Source organism: Mizuhopecten yessoensis, unplaced genomic scaffold (assembly GCF_002113885.1).
Source record: "Mizuhopecten yessoensis strain PY_sf001 unplaced genomic scaffold, ASM211388v2 scaffold10359, whole genome shotgun sequence".
Taxonomy (NCBI): domain Eukaryota; kingdom Metazoa; phylum Mollusca; class Bivalvia; order Pectinida; family Pectinidae; genus Mizuhopecten; species Mizuhopecten yessoensis.
This window is the reverse complement of record NW_018408507.1, coordinates 305,949-319,593: the sequence shown is the minus strand read 5'-3', so window position 1 is coordinate 319,593 and position 13,645 is coordinate 305,949. Positions and strand designations below refer to the sequence as shown.

General features: G+C 40.7%; 1 protein-coding gene across 1 annotated transcript in view; it reads right to left on the bottom strand.

Moving 5' to 3' along the window:
* LOC110460322 (histone-lysine N-methyltransferase 2C-like) overlaps window positions 1-13,645 on the bottom strand; it is a 111,451-nt gene that overhangs the window by 52,907 nt on the left and 44,899 nt on the right. The window contains exons 40-50 of the mRNA XM_021513162.1: window positions 12,260-12,419; window positions 10,430-10,567; window positions 9,224-9,396; window positions 8,635-8,998; window positions 6,612-8,248; window positions 5,438-5,515; window positions 4,465-4,844; window positions 3,628-3,881; window positions 2,975-3,129; window positions 2,442-2,597; window positions 1,504-1,749 (exon numbers count right to left, since the gene is read on the bottom strand). Of these exons, the coding sequence (XP_021368837.1) occupies window positions 1,504-1,749; window positions 2,442-2,597; window positions 2,975-3,129; window positions 3,628-3,881; window positions 4,465-4,844; window positions 5,438-5,515; window positions 6,612-8,248; window positions 8,635-8,998; window positions 9,224-9,396; window positions 10,430-10,567; window positions 12,260-12,419 (3,741 nt within the window). The remainder of the gene's footprint in view (window positions 1-1,503; window positions 1,750-2,441; window positions 2,598-2,974; window positions 3,130-3,627; window positions 3,882-4,464; window positions 4,845-5,437; window positions 5,516-6,611; window positions 8,249-8,634; window positions 8,999-9,223; window positions 9,397-10,429; window positions 10,568-12,259; window positions 12,420-13,645) is intronic.

Sequence of the window (13,645 nt, the reverse complement as noted above, 5' to 3'; positions counted from 1 at the left end):
CATCCCTCTGAATCGTTAACCAAACAAGTCCATTCATTTTCCAATAGCACTTTAACAAGACAATATATTGCATACTTTGATATAAAAAAAAAGTGTACAAGGGCCAAAACTGTGTATATAGTCGGAGTACACAACCTAACTTTAATGCATGACACTCCCCCATCCATAATGGTATTCACATATATAATTCCTTCGTGGTAACTCTCCCTAATCTCTGAAACAAGACAGTACCTCCCACCCCACCCCCAACCTTCAATATGTATAACTACACAACCATTCCCACCCCTGATCTTGGTGACCTAACAGAACCTCCCCAAACCTCTGTTAAATCTTTAGAAACGTGCAAATCAGTCATTACTTGACAAATTTCCATAAAAAGTATTGGTGACCTTGACCTTAACCTTTGAACCCTGAAATACAAACTCATTTGTAGTATTTTCATATTGACCTTGGTCTAGCATTGTATCAAACCCACTTAGAAATGAAGTTGCTTGAGAGGTGACACTAAAGTGGAGTAGGGTGGGATATACATGGGTAACAACATACCCCCTAAAAAATATAGGGGGGGGGGGGGGCACAGAAAAAAACTCAGAACAATCCCCCCTCTCTAATCTCTTTAACAAACCTGTCCCTCCCTTGTTATAAAGAGGCCTGACCATGCCTCTTCATCAATAAACCATGTAGTGCATCATCTGCCAGATTAATGAGAACCCTTAAAATATAGAAACGGAATGAAAATATGTCTGTCACATCTAGACTCATGACAACAATGGGATTGTATTTGAACAAACAGCTAAGTTCCAACAGGTGACTAAGGGTATCAGTCAGCCTGACCACTGTCTTTAGCTGTTTCTAGGTAGCTATATTCACAATGACCTTATAATTATCCTCTTCCAATACATAACCAAAGAAACACACATAACAGATAATCTTCTGGCAGTAAATAAATTTGGGAGAAAACATAATAAACCTATATGTTGGGAAATGAACAGATGATACCCTATAACAGACACATGAGGAACACTACACTATTGCTTGGAAGGTGTAGCTCTAGCCTAGATGTTGAGGAGGGGGGATGAAGAGAATGATGAGGATGATGACAGGGTGGTAATGACACAGTAAACAGGTCGGCTGATTGCACACAACTCTAGCACTGTAGCAGTCGTGACACTTGCCAGAATTCATCACACACAATCACAAAATTTAACAATTTTTCAAAAACTTTTGGCAAGAAAATACATGGTATTAATTAAAACAGAATTCTGTATGTAAGACATCCAAATGTCTAGCAAAAATATCATGCTCGGCTAGTGTATTTCCCAAATGTACATGTTATATTAGATGTGAATGTATTAATAAGTAAGCTTATTTTTAGCCATTACTACTAATAATTTGTTTTTAAATGTTACCCAAAAAACCTGCACATCAACCTCTTTTTTAACAAATGTTACATAACTGGCTCAAACTTGCACACCCAAACAAAGAGAAATGATGCTGCCATACCTCAACGACTGTGTGCAGCGGTGGGCGCGCTCCTATCTGTTGTTGCTGCTGCTGCTGTTGCTGTTGACGAAGTCGTTGCTGCATGTAGTTGTCATATTCCTGACGAGCAGATGCAGTAAGGCGTATTGTGCCTGGCCCCCCAGGTATACGAGGCTGGAGTGCTCCTACCATCACTGTGTCTGGCACCCCTGTGGTAGGGGAGGGCTGGCTAGGTACGGGAGGCTGGACTGGTAGGCCAAACCGTTCCTAAGTGTCAAATAGCCAATGTTAGAATCAGGAAAAGCAGGGTTCAACACTAACACTAGTCGTCAAGTCGGAGACTAGTGGAACTCTGCAAGGACTAGTGGATTACCTTAACTAACTGATTTTAACTAACTGGTCCTTTGGACTTGTCTAGAATTATGCTGTCACAATATCATTTGAATGATTATAAAATCAGATTATTCCATTTGGAAAACTCCATAAAATACAGATTTACTGCATGAGAATTATCAAAATTTACTAAAACTTCATCATATCTTAATGACAGCAGTTTTGTATGTCCCCTATACAATCGATTACTTTTATGTTTTATTTGCTGGAAATGTTTCCTTATGGAAATCTTGGACTAGTTTAGGTTTACACAGGACCATCAAGCAAAAATAGTTAGTTTCTAACCCTAAAAAGTTATCCTATTTTATGTTACATTATGAAAATATTCTTCAGTTAGAGAAAAGAAACTAAAAAATTTGAATGCATTAATTTTTATTTTCCCAAATATCAATCACCAAAGAACAATATGAAGCTAAAAAGAAAGAAGGAAGTCAGCCCATTAGGTATTTTGGGAAACTCTGCAGTATTTTACAGTTGTTTTGGCTGATTCATTAACTTTGTTTATTTTTCCATTAAGTGATTTCCCTTCTGACACTGGAGACAGGTTACAGACATGAGTGTCTTACCCTCTTCTTAGTCCTGTACTCCTGAGCCTGCATTTGATGTGTGCGGAACTGCTTGCGGAGGCCTTCCAGCTGCTTCTGGAGCATAGACTGTTCCTGTGTGACGCGCTCTAGCTCCTGTGTGTCCTGAATAGGTACCTCTTTGTTTGCTTTCTTGGCCTGCACAAACAATATCATACTTTTTTTTATGTGGTGATTGGCATTTCTAAGGGATTGGTTATTCCTTGTAGCAAATTTTGATGAGTTGGATAGGTGTTCCTACTTACTTCGACAGGATTTATTACATCATGTCTATTTGGTCACTTTTCACTTAATATCACTTGTAAATTGGTCTTATCACTTAACGTCAGACATGACAGGTTTCAGCAACGTTTTTTAGTATAACTTTTGAAAAAAGGCTACCAAACTAAAGAAAAAACACTACATTAAAAGGAAACACATTTTTTTTTTATATATATAATATTATGTGTATTTTTTTTCTTAGAAGAAATGTAGGTAGTTGTTATAGTAAATGAACTTTTCAAACTAAGACTTACAGATCTGCCTCTGGCATTGATTGCTTTTTTGGTGCGCTTGCACTTATTGATCTGCTGTTCCAGGGCCTTGACCTGCATTTCCAGGTACTGACTTTGTTTGACGAGCCATTCCTCGTACTGTAGATGTTGGCGCTCCAGCTCAGGATTCAGCTCACCTACATTACAATAATTAAGGCATGTTTTAAACTTCTTAAAAGCAATGATAATTTTCCCATATACAGGTATCTGAAGTGAGATTTAGTTCACATGTTGCAGGTTATTTTCTGACACTAACATACTTGCCAACTCTCCCTATTTAGGAGGCAGACTCCTGATTTTGAACCTTTGAATTTAACATCTTCTTCCAGGGAATTTGCGCAACTATCGAAATATTTTCTAAGATCTAAAGATTTCAACTGAGACCAACTCAAATAATGTCATTTTAAAGAGCCATTCTGTGTCTAGGAGCTATATACACCCATTTTATTTATGTTTATAATTTTGAGCATGTGGAACCTCCCCCAAGTCAATTCCAAAAAGTTGGCAAGCATGCACTAATTCACATGAAAACACATTTCTTTGGACAGCTTTTTAAAACTTAAGCCGACAGACTGTATTAACCACAGAAGAATATTTGTCCATGTGTTTGATTGCAGATTGACACAAGAACCTACCTTGCATGGGTGGTACTGGTGGTGGAATTGGGGGAGGAGCAATGCCTGGTCCCCCTGGTCCCCCTGGTCCCCCTGTGTTTGGTCCTGGCCCTTGCCCTGGCCCCTGTTGAGGTGGCACTCCAGGGGCAAACTGCCTCATTTGTTGTACTGGCATGCGTACACCCTGGTTAACACCTGGAGGAAAGCCTGGTTTGCCCTGCTGAGGTGGACCGCCTTCTGACGGGCCAAACATACGGGGCCACTGATTTGGATCACTGGAAGAAAAGCAATCATTGTTTCAATCTCTTGGCTCATGAAATAATGACCTATCTTTCCTGAAAATATTTTAAAAATTTGATTCTGCAGAACCTTTCTCTGCACATTTAGTTTGCATTATTTTAAAAAATAGAATGGCTACCAAAATAGAATGGCTACCAAAATAATAGAATGGCTACCAAAATAGAATGGCTACATTTAATGATTTAAAGTACTTGAAATAGTTTGCATGTACATTCAGGGAATAAAGAAAAAAAATCATGATACAGTCTGTAAGTGACCTAAAAAGTTACAAATATACAAGATTAAGTACACATACCGCAGACTCAAATTTAAGTCAAGTTACTATGTAAAATATGTATGTTTATAACTAATAGAAACTGTAATCTTGCTCTTTGACCTAGTGACCTGAAATGCCTTGTTAATATATGTGTAATAAGTTGGAACATTCTATATACAATGAACCTCATATTAGCATGACTTTCCCAAGCATTATACCAATGATAGCTATGTTACACACTGACCAATCAGTTCATCCTAAGCAACTGTCATGTGAAATGTACAGATAGAAAGTCGGTTTACCCTGGATGTTCCATCCTGGGGCGATATCCCTGCATTGGAAAACCTGGGGGACGCTGCATGCCCTCCATACGTGGTATACCTCCTGGAGGCATCGCCCCTGGTGGCATGCTTCCTGGTGGCATGCCTCCCTGAGTCATGCTTCCTGGTGGCATGCTTCCCGGTGGCATGCCTCCCTGTGGCATGCTTCCCGGTGGCATGCTTCCTGGTGGCATGCCTCCCGGTGGCATGCTTCCTGGTACCATGCTTCCTGGTGGCATATTTCCTGGTGTCATAACTCCCTGTGGCATACTACCCGGTGGCATTCCTTCCATGCCACCTGGGTTGTCACGGCGATGTAGTATTGCTTGCTGCTGGGCTTGTCTTTGTTGCTCTTGTTTCTCCTACACAGAAAAACATAAAATGTTAAGGTCATCAAAATGATGCTAAAGTTTAACTACATCCTATACCTCATATTTTAACAAAAAACAAAAACTTTAATGATCCTTAGTTTGATAAATAGTTTAGTAATGATGATATCCATAAAGCAAAGACAAAAAAACCTGAATAATTTCAATACCTTACCCACAATAATTACTATTTAAGGTATGTGTATATGTGCAGTTACACGTGAAATGTACAAAATCCTCATCATATCTCTCAGTAGATTTCAAACACAAATGTTGTTTTTGTAAAATGTGAAAACCTTGAAGGAAACAGGATTTTTTTTTTTTTTTGATTTGCAGACAGAAAAAGTCAATATAATGAGGATATGCTGGAGATCTGAATACATGTAAGTAAGCAAAACTCAAGTGACAGAAGCATCAACAGACCAAAGAGACCAGGCCAAAACTTGTAAGGATTAAGTATGCTAAAAATGTCTCAATATCTCTTCTAATAGTAATCCTTGGATGCAAATTCCCCTCTTTCTCATCTGTCATTTCTTGAAATTAAGAATCCAAATATTCCAGGTTTTGGTAAATATGTCTAAACTCGCCTGTTCTGGATTCCAGGAGCGTGTGCCAGAACCAAAAACGTTTTTCTGCGTATTGACCAAGGATTTCTTTTCCAGTACCTGTTTATAAAGAATGAAACCATAGAATTTCATCACTCGCTGGGGAATTCCAAAGAAGTGACCATGGATACCTTTTTGTTAAAATCAAATTTGATGTTTTAAAGCATACTATCCCACAAATTTCAACTTTGAATCTTCGAAAGTTATAGAAAATAATGTTTAATGATCTGGAGACAACTATCCATTGGCCTCTGAATTTCCCCCGAGAGTTTAAGCAGAACCCAGAACATGAATCATAGCATACTCCTAAAGGAGGCACATAGGTGTGCGATTAAAGTCCAACTGTCAGTAAATTTGGTTTTATATCAAAATGGTTTAGGTAAGGTCTAGTAAAGACTAAACACATTAATGTAAAAAGTTTCATTTTTAAATAATACATTTTTTCCACTATTCAATTTGTTATGTTGACGTTGGGAGACAGATATGATCCATGTTACAAAACATAACAGTAAATAAAATCTTCAACAACGACTCCCCATCCACCATGCATCACAATACCAGATACTTTGCGGTAAAATCATTCTTGTGTCCACTTTCAATGATTTGGCTTGGTCCCTTCAAGCAGTCAAATTAATAGCAGTGAGCACAAAATAATGAAATAATTAAACACAAGTTAACTGGTCCCATTAGCTTGAATCACGAAACAAAAGAAACTTGAAATAAATACAAGAACACACATACAAGTCTTGTGTTACTTAGGACAATTTCTGTTTTGTTGTAATCCACCGACTGGTAAATTTTTTCTAAATCTCCCATCTTGTAGTAATTAGTATTTATCAAAATATACATCTGGTTTTAACAGAAATAAAGCAAATTGTAATTGAAGGAGAGGTACCTTCAATAGATATGTAAACTATGTATAAGTGATCGCAAGTGACTGTAACACCCAATATAATACTGGGATCTGGGTAAGGAAAAAATGCAATACAATTTCTATTCTAAATTTCATCATTAAACCTGTTTTTTCTATACACAGAACAACAGACAGATTGCTGTTAATGAGTTAGTCCCCTTTGATCTCTCTTTAGCTGTCTAAGGTGACTAATGTGATGTGAAGGTGAAGCCTACAAACTAGTGTGTTAGCACGGTGACAAACCTGATCGAGCAGGTCCTGTATCAGTAGGGGCTGGTCTTGTAAGAGTCGGACCTTGGACTGGGAGGTTGATGTTGCTGTAGGGGTAGGGGGTCTCATCCCTTGCATTCGCATGCCTGGGTGTCCAGGGGGACCAGGAGGCTGATTCGGCCCTGGCACTCCCATCATAACACCTTGGGGGCGAGGACCCTGCATGTTACCCTGGTACATGGAAACAGGAACCTGCTGCTGGTTCTGAAACTGCATAGCTTGTTCTGGGGTGACTCCCTCGGGAAGCGACACCCTTGGCATCCTCATGAGAGGCGTTCCACCAGGTGAGGTCATCTCCATGTGCTGTTGTTGATGTTGATGATCCATTGGCTGTGGCGGCCCTTGCTGAGGCATACCCTGTGAGGTAAACGGCATTCGAGGTCCTGGCATTCCAGTAGGACCCTTGCTTATCTGCTGGGCAGCAGATGACTGGCCATAAAGGATGCTGTTAGGAGTGGGCTGGAGAGTGGTGGCACCCCTAGGGGGTACTGGCATCATTGGCTGACCATATGTGCCTTGCATGTACTGGTTGGTGGGGGTGATGGTTCCACGGGGTGACCGCTGGCCTGGTGCCTGGGAGGCAGACATGGGTGACGGCTGTGACATGGCTCCAAAAGGCGACTGGCTGTTGCCGGGGCTCCCTGTCACAGGGATGGTGAATGGTGATTGAGTCCTCCCTGGGGGTCCATACGGGGACTGGGGGGCAGACGATGTCGCAGGAGGGGCGCTGAATGGGGAATGAGCCGCTGTTGTAACTGGTGGAGAAAATGGGGATTGAACTGCTTGTGAGAAGGGAGACAACTGCCCACCAAGACCAGATTGCTGACTGAATGGCGATGGAACATTAGGTGTCCTTGGAGATGGAATGTTGCTTTTAGGTGATGGTAAGACCTTTGGTGAGGGTAGGCTTGGTGTTCCCGGACTTTGCTGAGGGTACTTTCCCGCTGTTGAAGAGGGTGAGGGTTGCGTATGAGAACCTGGATACACTTGAGCCATCTGGTGAAGAGGTGAAGGCATTCCTGAACTGTAAAGGGGACGTGATGGAAGTTGCATGCCAGCTTGTCCCATAGGGGACAGATCCATACCCAGACCTAAGGGTGTCCCTGACGGGGTGCGGGGCAGGAGATCTTTTCCCAAAGATCCACTATCTGACTTCTGAGAGTCACGCCGCTCCAACTGTGGACGCATGTGGTCTGTGTTCTGTAGAATGGCAGCTATCTGACTCTTGTTTTTGTTTTTGTCTGCCTCCGTTATAGGGGGCTTCTGATCCGAGGGACCTGGGGTACCATCCGCATGGCGCTCCTCCTGCTTCCTCTGACTGAACTCCAGAAACTTAGCCTGGAAATCAACGGCTCCCATGGCTGTTACAGACTTGGGGCCTGTTTCTGTTTTATCGTCCTCCATCTTTATAGATTCCGGAGTCTCTGTCACTTCTTTCTCTTCAGGTTTGATGGACCTGGGGGCGTCCATTTCACTCTTGACCTCTGACTCTGAATCATCTGCCTTACTTTCCTCTACAAGGTCATCAAGTATACTTTTGCCTTGATCATCCAAGTCAAAGTCCAGCTCGGGGTCGGCATACTTCAAAATGTCAAATGAGCCATCATTGTCTGAAAGAACAAACATATGAGAATGTAGAGATTGTTTGGATTTCTATTAATTTCAGAGTGCGATAACAATATATATAGAAAACAATAATGTTTCTATACATGTTACCATTTTATTATTGCATACTTTGCTGAGACTGTAAGTGACGGAAGCACCTCATTACCTCCAGAAACAATCATTAACAATAAAGTAAGCAAAGTCACTTTTCAGTGTGACAAAGCATTATGTTATGCTACGTATATCATAAAATGTCATTTATTGGTTAACACCAAATTCTCATTGGACTTCTCAGGGCCTTATAAGGGTTTAAATATCATCAAGAAAAGTAACTTTATAGCTTTTGCCAATCCTACAAATCCTTGACATCTCCTTCTTAAACTAAACTCACCTAGCAGGTCACTAATATTCTCGTCCTCTGTGTCTTGTTTCTCATCTTCTGATGACATCACCTGTTTCTGAGTCTTCATCACTCGCCCAGAAACCTCCTCAGTTTTCCCTGGTAAGGCCTCTTTCTGTTCAGTTTTCACTTGAGGTTGTTGTACCGGGGGAATTCCTGCAGGTATTGGCTGTCCTTGACTCGGAGGTCTGTTGGGGTCAAACGGCATCTTTGGCAGGTCACCAGCGGGGCTAAACTGTTCAAAACCAGGGGGAGGCTGTACCCCTGGGGTGGCAGGCCCGGGGGTGGGAGGCTGTGGCTTGCCAGAGTTAGGTTGTTGTCCGGGTCGAATGCGCTCCTGCACCAACTGGAGTAGCTGAATATATAAAAATCCAGGTTCTTTTCAATGTTTTCTATAGCAACAAAATCATTTTGAATTAATTTAACCACATAACAATATAGTTAGTGTTTACCCCAAAAGTTGACGAAGGACGTAGTGGGACACAACATCCAATTCAGTACTCCACAATCCACCTTCCCAAGAGCAAGTTTGGTAAACATAGATGAAATAGTAAGGAAGCATCCTGGTAGTGTTACATACCTGTGGTTTATAGACTGCATGCTGGCCTGGCACAGGGGACATTTGAGGAGAAGAGCCCCTGGGTGAGAACTGGTTGTGTGGAGATAATGGCCCAGGAGGGCGGGGCTGTCTCATGACTCCAGGTACACCAGGCCGTGCCCCTTCAAACTGGCCTCGCAGAAACATTTCCATATCTACAAAATAGCATTATAAATTTGTATACAGAATTATCAATGACCTCAATCAAATTATCAAAGTGAAAAATATTTTATACAGATTTTCAAATTAATCATCAAATATCGTTAGGTATCAGGTAGAATTTGTTTCATTTCCTTAGTCATATTTGAGGAGCTAGATAGCCTGATAGATCCTCATATGTGATGGTGATGAAGATGGGCTAAAATCAAGTGTTCTGGAGCTCACAAAGACACCAGATATATTCCCATTACCCCCGAAATTGGTAACACTTGATCTTTGACCCTTTAACCTCCACTAAGTGATGACCACCAAACCCTAATCAGGTGTAGAACCCTTCATTACTATACTCTAAACATAATGTAGACCTTGATGCTACCATATAATGGTGTAAATATAAACTAAATCTGCTGAGGTATTCATCCAACCTTTCCACTAAAACACCCTGACAAAGCCATCATTACCCTCCTACCCTACCTAGGTGAGGTATAAAAAGGTGCCATTGGAATGGAAATTCAATTCCCTTATATATGAAATAAGATTTCTGAAAAATAGACGTTCTTGTTATTTAATGGAATCTGTAAATATCCTGATGACTAGAGAAATATCTAGTGTTTCCCATTTGTACATGTGGTGGTGCCATTTAAAATCATAGTGGGTTGCCTCCACTTGTTTGAAATGCCCCTCACATCATATGACTCATACAGACTGAATGCAAACCTTATTTTTACCTTAATAATAAATTTTCTACAAAACGCAAAATTGGTTCAGACACAAAAATGTCCCTCAGCATGAAAAGCAATCATTTTGTTACAATATTAACAATGTCAGCTAGAGGTGCAATGCAAAAAAACATGGGCTGTTGCCATTTTATCGCATTCAGAGTATTCCGAGTAACCTCCTGTAAGTCATGTGATCCTTTTGAATTGGAGCAAATATAGCCTTACATAGCAATTTGATTACTAGTCACATATAAAATCATGCCATATATCTTCTCAAAGATATAGGTCGTCTGCCAAAGGTGCTTTGTACCTGGAGGCCTGAACTGCCTTGCCTGCGGAGGTCTCACCATCTGCTGCTGGTTGTGGGCCCACCTGTCCATCCCAGGATTTTGACCACCAGGACTAGGGAAGCGTGGCCCCTCTTCAGGCGAGAAACCACCTGGACCACCTGAGAGGAATACATTACTACAACTGTACACCTTATCAGTAAATGTTTCTTCAACCAGGAAATGGTGAAGAAGATCAGCCAGACAGCATCAACTTTATAAGCACATTCTTATTTTCATTGTTTTCTACCTATCTGACCCGAAGATAAAAGGCAGGGTGCAATTCAGAATTACAATGAAGTAAATACAACTTGTGGTAAGCATAAAGTAGACCACATTATCTACTAGGTCTTACCTGAGTGAAGGACAGAATATTATTAAGACTTAATGGATAGAGTAGGAAATGCCTTATTTATTATAGCTAACAAGAGAAAGACTTACTGGAGACAGTAGAGGCCTTATTCATAATGACTTACCAGAGAGATGAGGATGCCTTATTCATTATTACTTATCAGAGAGATGAGGATGCCTTATTCATTATTACTTACCAGAGAGATGAGGATTCATTATTCATTATGACTTACCAGAGAGATGAGGATGCCTTATTCATTATTACTTATCAGAGAGATGAGGATGCCTTATTCATTATAACTAATCAGAGAGATGAAGATGCCTTATTCATTATAACTAATCAGAGAGATGATGATTCATTATTCATTATGACTTACCAGAGAGATGAGGATGCCTTGTTCATTATGATTTATCGATGAGATGAGGATGCCTTAATTATTACGATTTACCAGACAGAGGTGAGGACGCCTTATTTTTTACAATTAACCAGAGAGAGAGGAGGAAACCTTATTCATGATGACTTACTGGAGAAAGGAGAAGACGTTGTACCTGTGAAGAAAGAGCAGAAGGCATGTTATCTATCAAGAGAGAGAGAAGGCATGCTATCTATCGAGAGAAAGAAGGCATGTTATCTATCAAGAGAGAGAAGGCATGTTATCTATCAAGAGAGAGGAAGGCATGTTATCTATCAAGAAAGAGCAGAAGACATGTTATCTATCAAGAGAGAGGGGAAGGCATGTTACCTATCAAGAAAGAGGGAAAGGTATGTTATCTATAAAGAAAGAGGGGAAGGCATGTTATCTATCAAGAGAGATGGGAAGGCATGTTATCTATCAAGAGAGAGGGGAAGGCAAGTTATCTATCAAGAGAGAGAAGGCATGTTATCTACCAAGTGAGAGAAGGCATGTTATCTATCAAGAGAGAGGGGAAGGCATGTTATCTATCAAGAGAGAGAAGACATTTTATCTATCAAGAAAGAGGGGAAGGCATGTTATCTACCAAGAGAGAGAGAAGGCATGCTATCTATCAAGAAAGAGGGGAAGGCATGTTATCTATCAAGAAAGAGGGGAAGGCATGTTATCTATCAAGAGAGAGAGAAGGCATGTTATCTATCAAGAGATGGGGGAAGGCATGTTATCGATCAAGAAAGAGGGGAAGGCATGTTATCGATCGAGAAAGAGGGGAAGACATGTTATCAATCAAGAGAGAGAGAAGGCATGTTATTTATCAAGAGAGGGGGAAGGCATGTTATCTATCAAGAAAGAGGGGAAGGCATGTTATCTATCAAGAAAGAGGGGAAGGCATGTTATCTATCAAGAGAGAGGGGAAGGCATTTTATCTATCAAGAGAGAGGGGAAGGCATGTTATCTATCAAGAAAGAGGGGAAGGCACGTTATCTTTCAAGAAAGAGGAGAAGACATGTTAAATATCAAGAGAGAGGATAGTTTATTATTACAACTTACCTGGATGAGGAGATGGCAGGCCAGTGGGTGGAACTCCTTCCTCCGACATCTGTTTGTTTATCATCTCCATCTTCTTTTGCTGCCGTTTCTTGGTCTGTTCAGCCAGAATATCTCTCACCTGCTGCGGGTGAATGTGTTTGTCCATACCTCCACCGCCACCCTACACAGGGGAAACAATCCTCACTTAACATCTCACAGCACTTGTATGGCTGTCAAACTCTCTAGCTCCTCAACAAACTAGACACTTCATACTGTATGTCTAGCTCCTCAACAAACTAGAGACTTCATTCTGTATGTCTAGCCCCTCAACAAACTAGAGACTTCATTCTGTATGTTAAGCTCCTCAACAAACTAGAGACTTCATTCTGTATGTCTAGCCCCTCAACAAGCTAGAGACTTCATTCTGTATGTTAAGCTCCTCAACAGACTAGAGACTTCATTCTGTATGTCTAGCTCCTCAAAAAACTAGACACTTCATACTGTATGTCTAGCTTCTCAACAAACTAGACATTTCATTCTGTATGTCTAGCTCCTCAACAAACTAGACACTTCATTCTGTATCTCTAGCTCCTCAACAAACTAGACACTTTATTCTGTATGTCTAGCTTCTCAACAAACTAGACACTTCATTCTGTATGTCTAGTTCCTCAACAAACTAGACACTCCATTCTGTATATCTAGCTCCTCAACAAACTAGACACTTCATTCTGTATGTCTAGTTCCTCAACAAACTAGACACTCCATTCTGTATATCTAGCTCCTCAACAAACTAGACACTTCATACTGTATGTCTAGCTCCTCAACAAACTAGACACGTCATACTGTATGTGTAGCTCCTCAACAAACTAGACACTTCATTCTGTATGTCTACCTCCTCAACAAACTAGACACTTCATTCTGTATCTCTAGCTCCTCAACAAACTAGACACTTTATTCTGTATGTCTAGCTTCTCAACAAACTAGACACTTCATTCTGTATGTCTAGCTCCTTAACAAACTAGACACGTCATACTGTATGTCTAGCTCCTCAACAAACTAGCCACTTCATACTGTATGTCTAGCTCCTCAACAAACTAGACACGTCATACTGTATGTCTAGCTCCTCAACAAACTAGACACCCCATTCTATATGTCTAGCTCCTCAACAAACTAGACACTTCAAACTGTATGTCTAGCTCCTCAACAAACTAGACACTCAATTCTGTATGTCTAGCTCCTCAACAAACTAGACACGTTATTCTGTATGTCTAGCTCCTCAACAAACTAGACACGTCATACTGTATGTGTAGCTCCTCAACAAACTAGACACTTCATTCTGTATGTCTACCTCCTCAACAAACTAGACACTTCATTCTGTATGTCTACCTCCTCAACAAACTAGACACT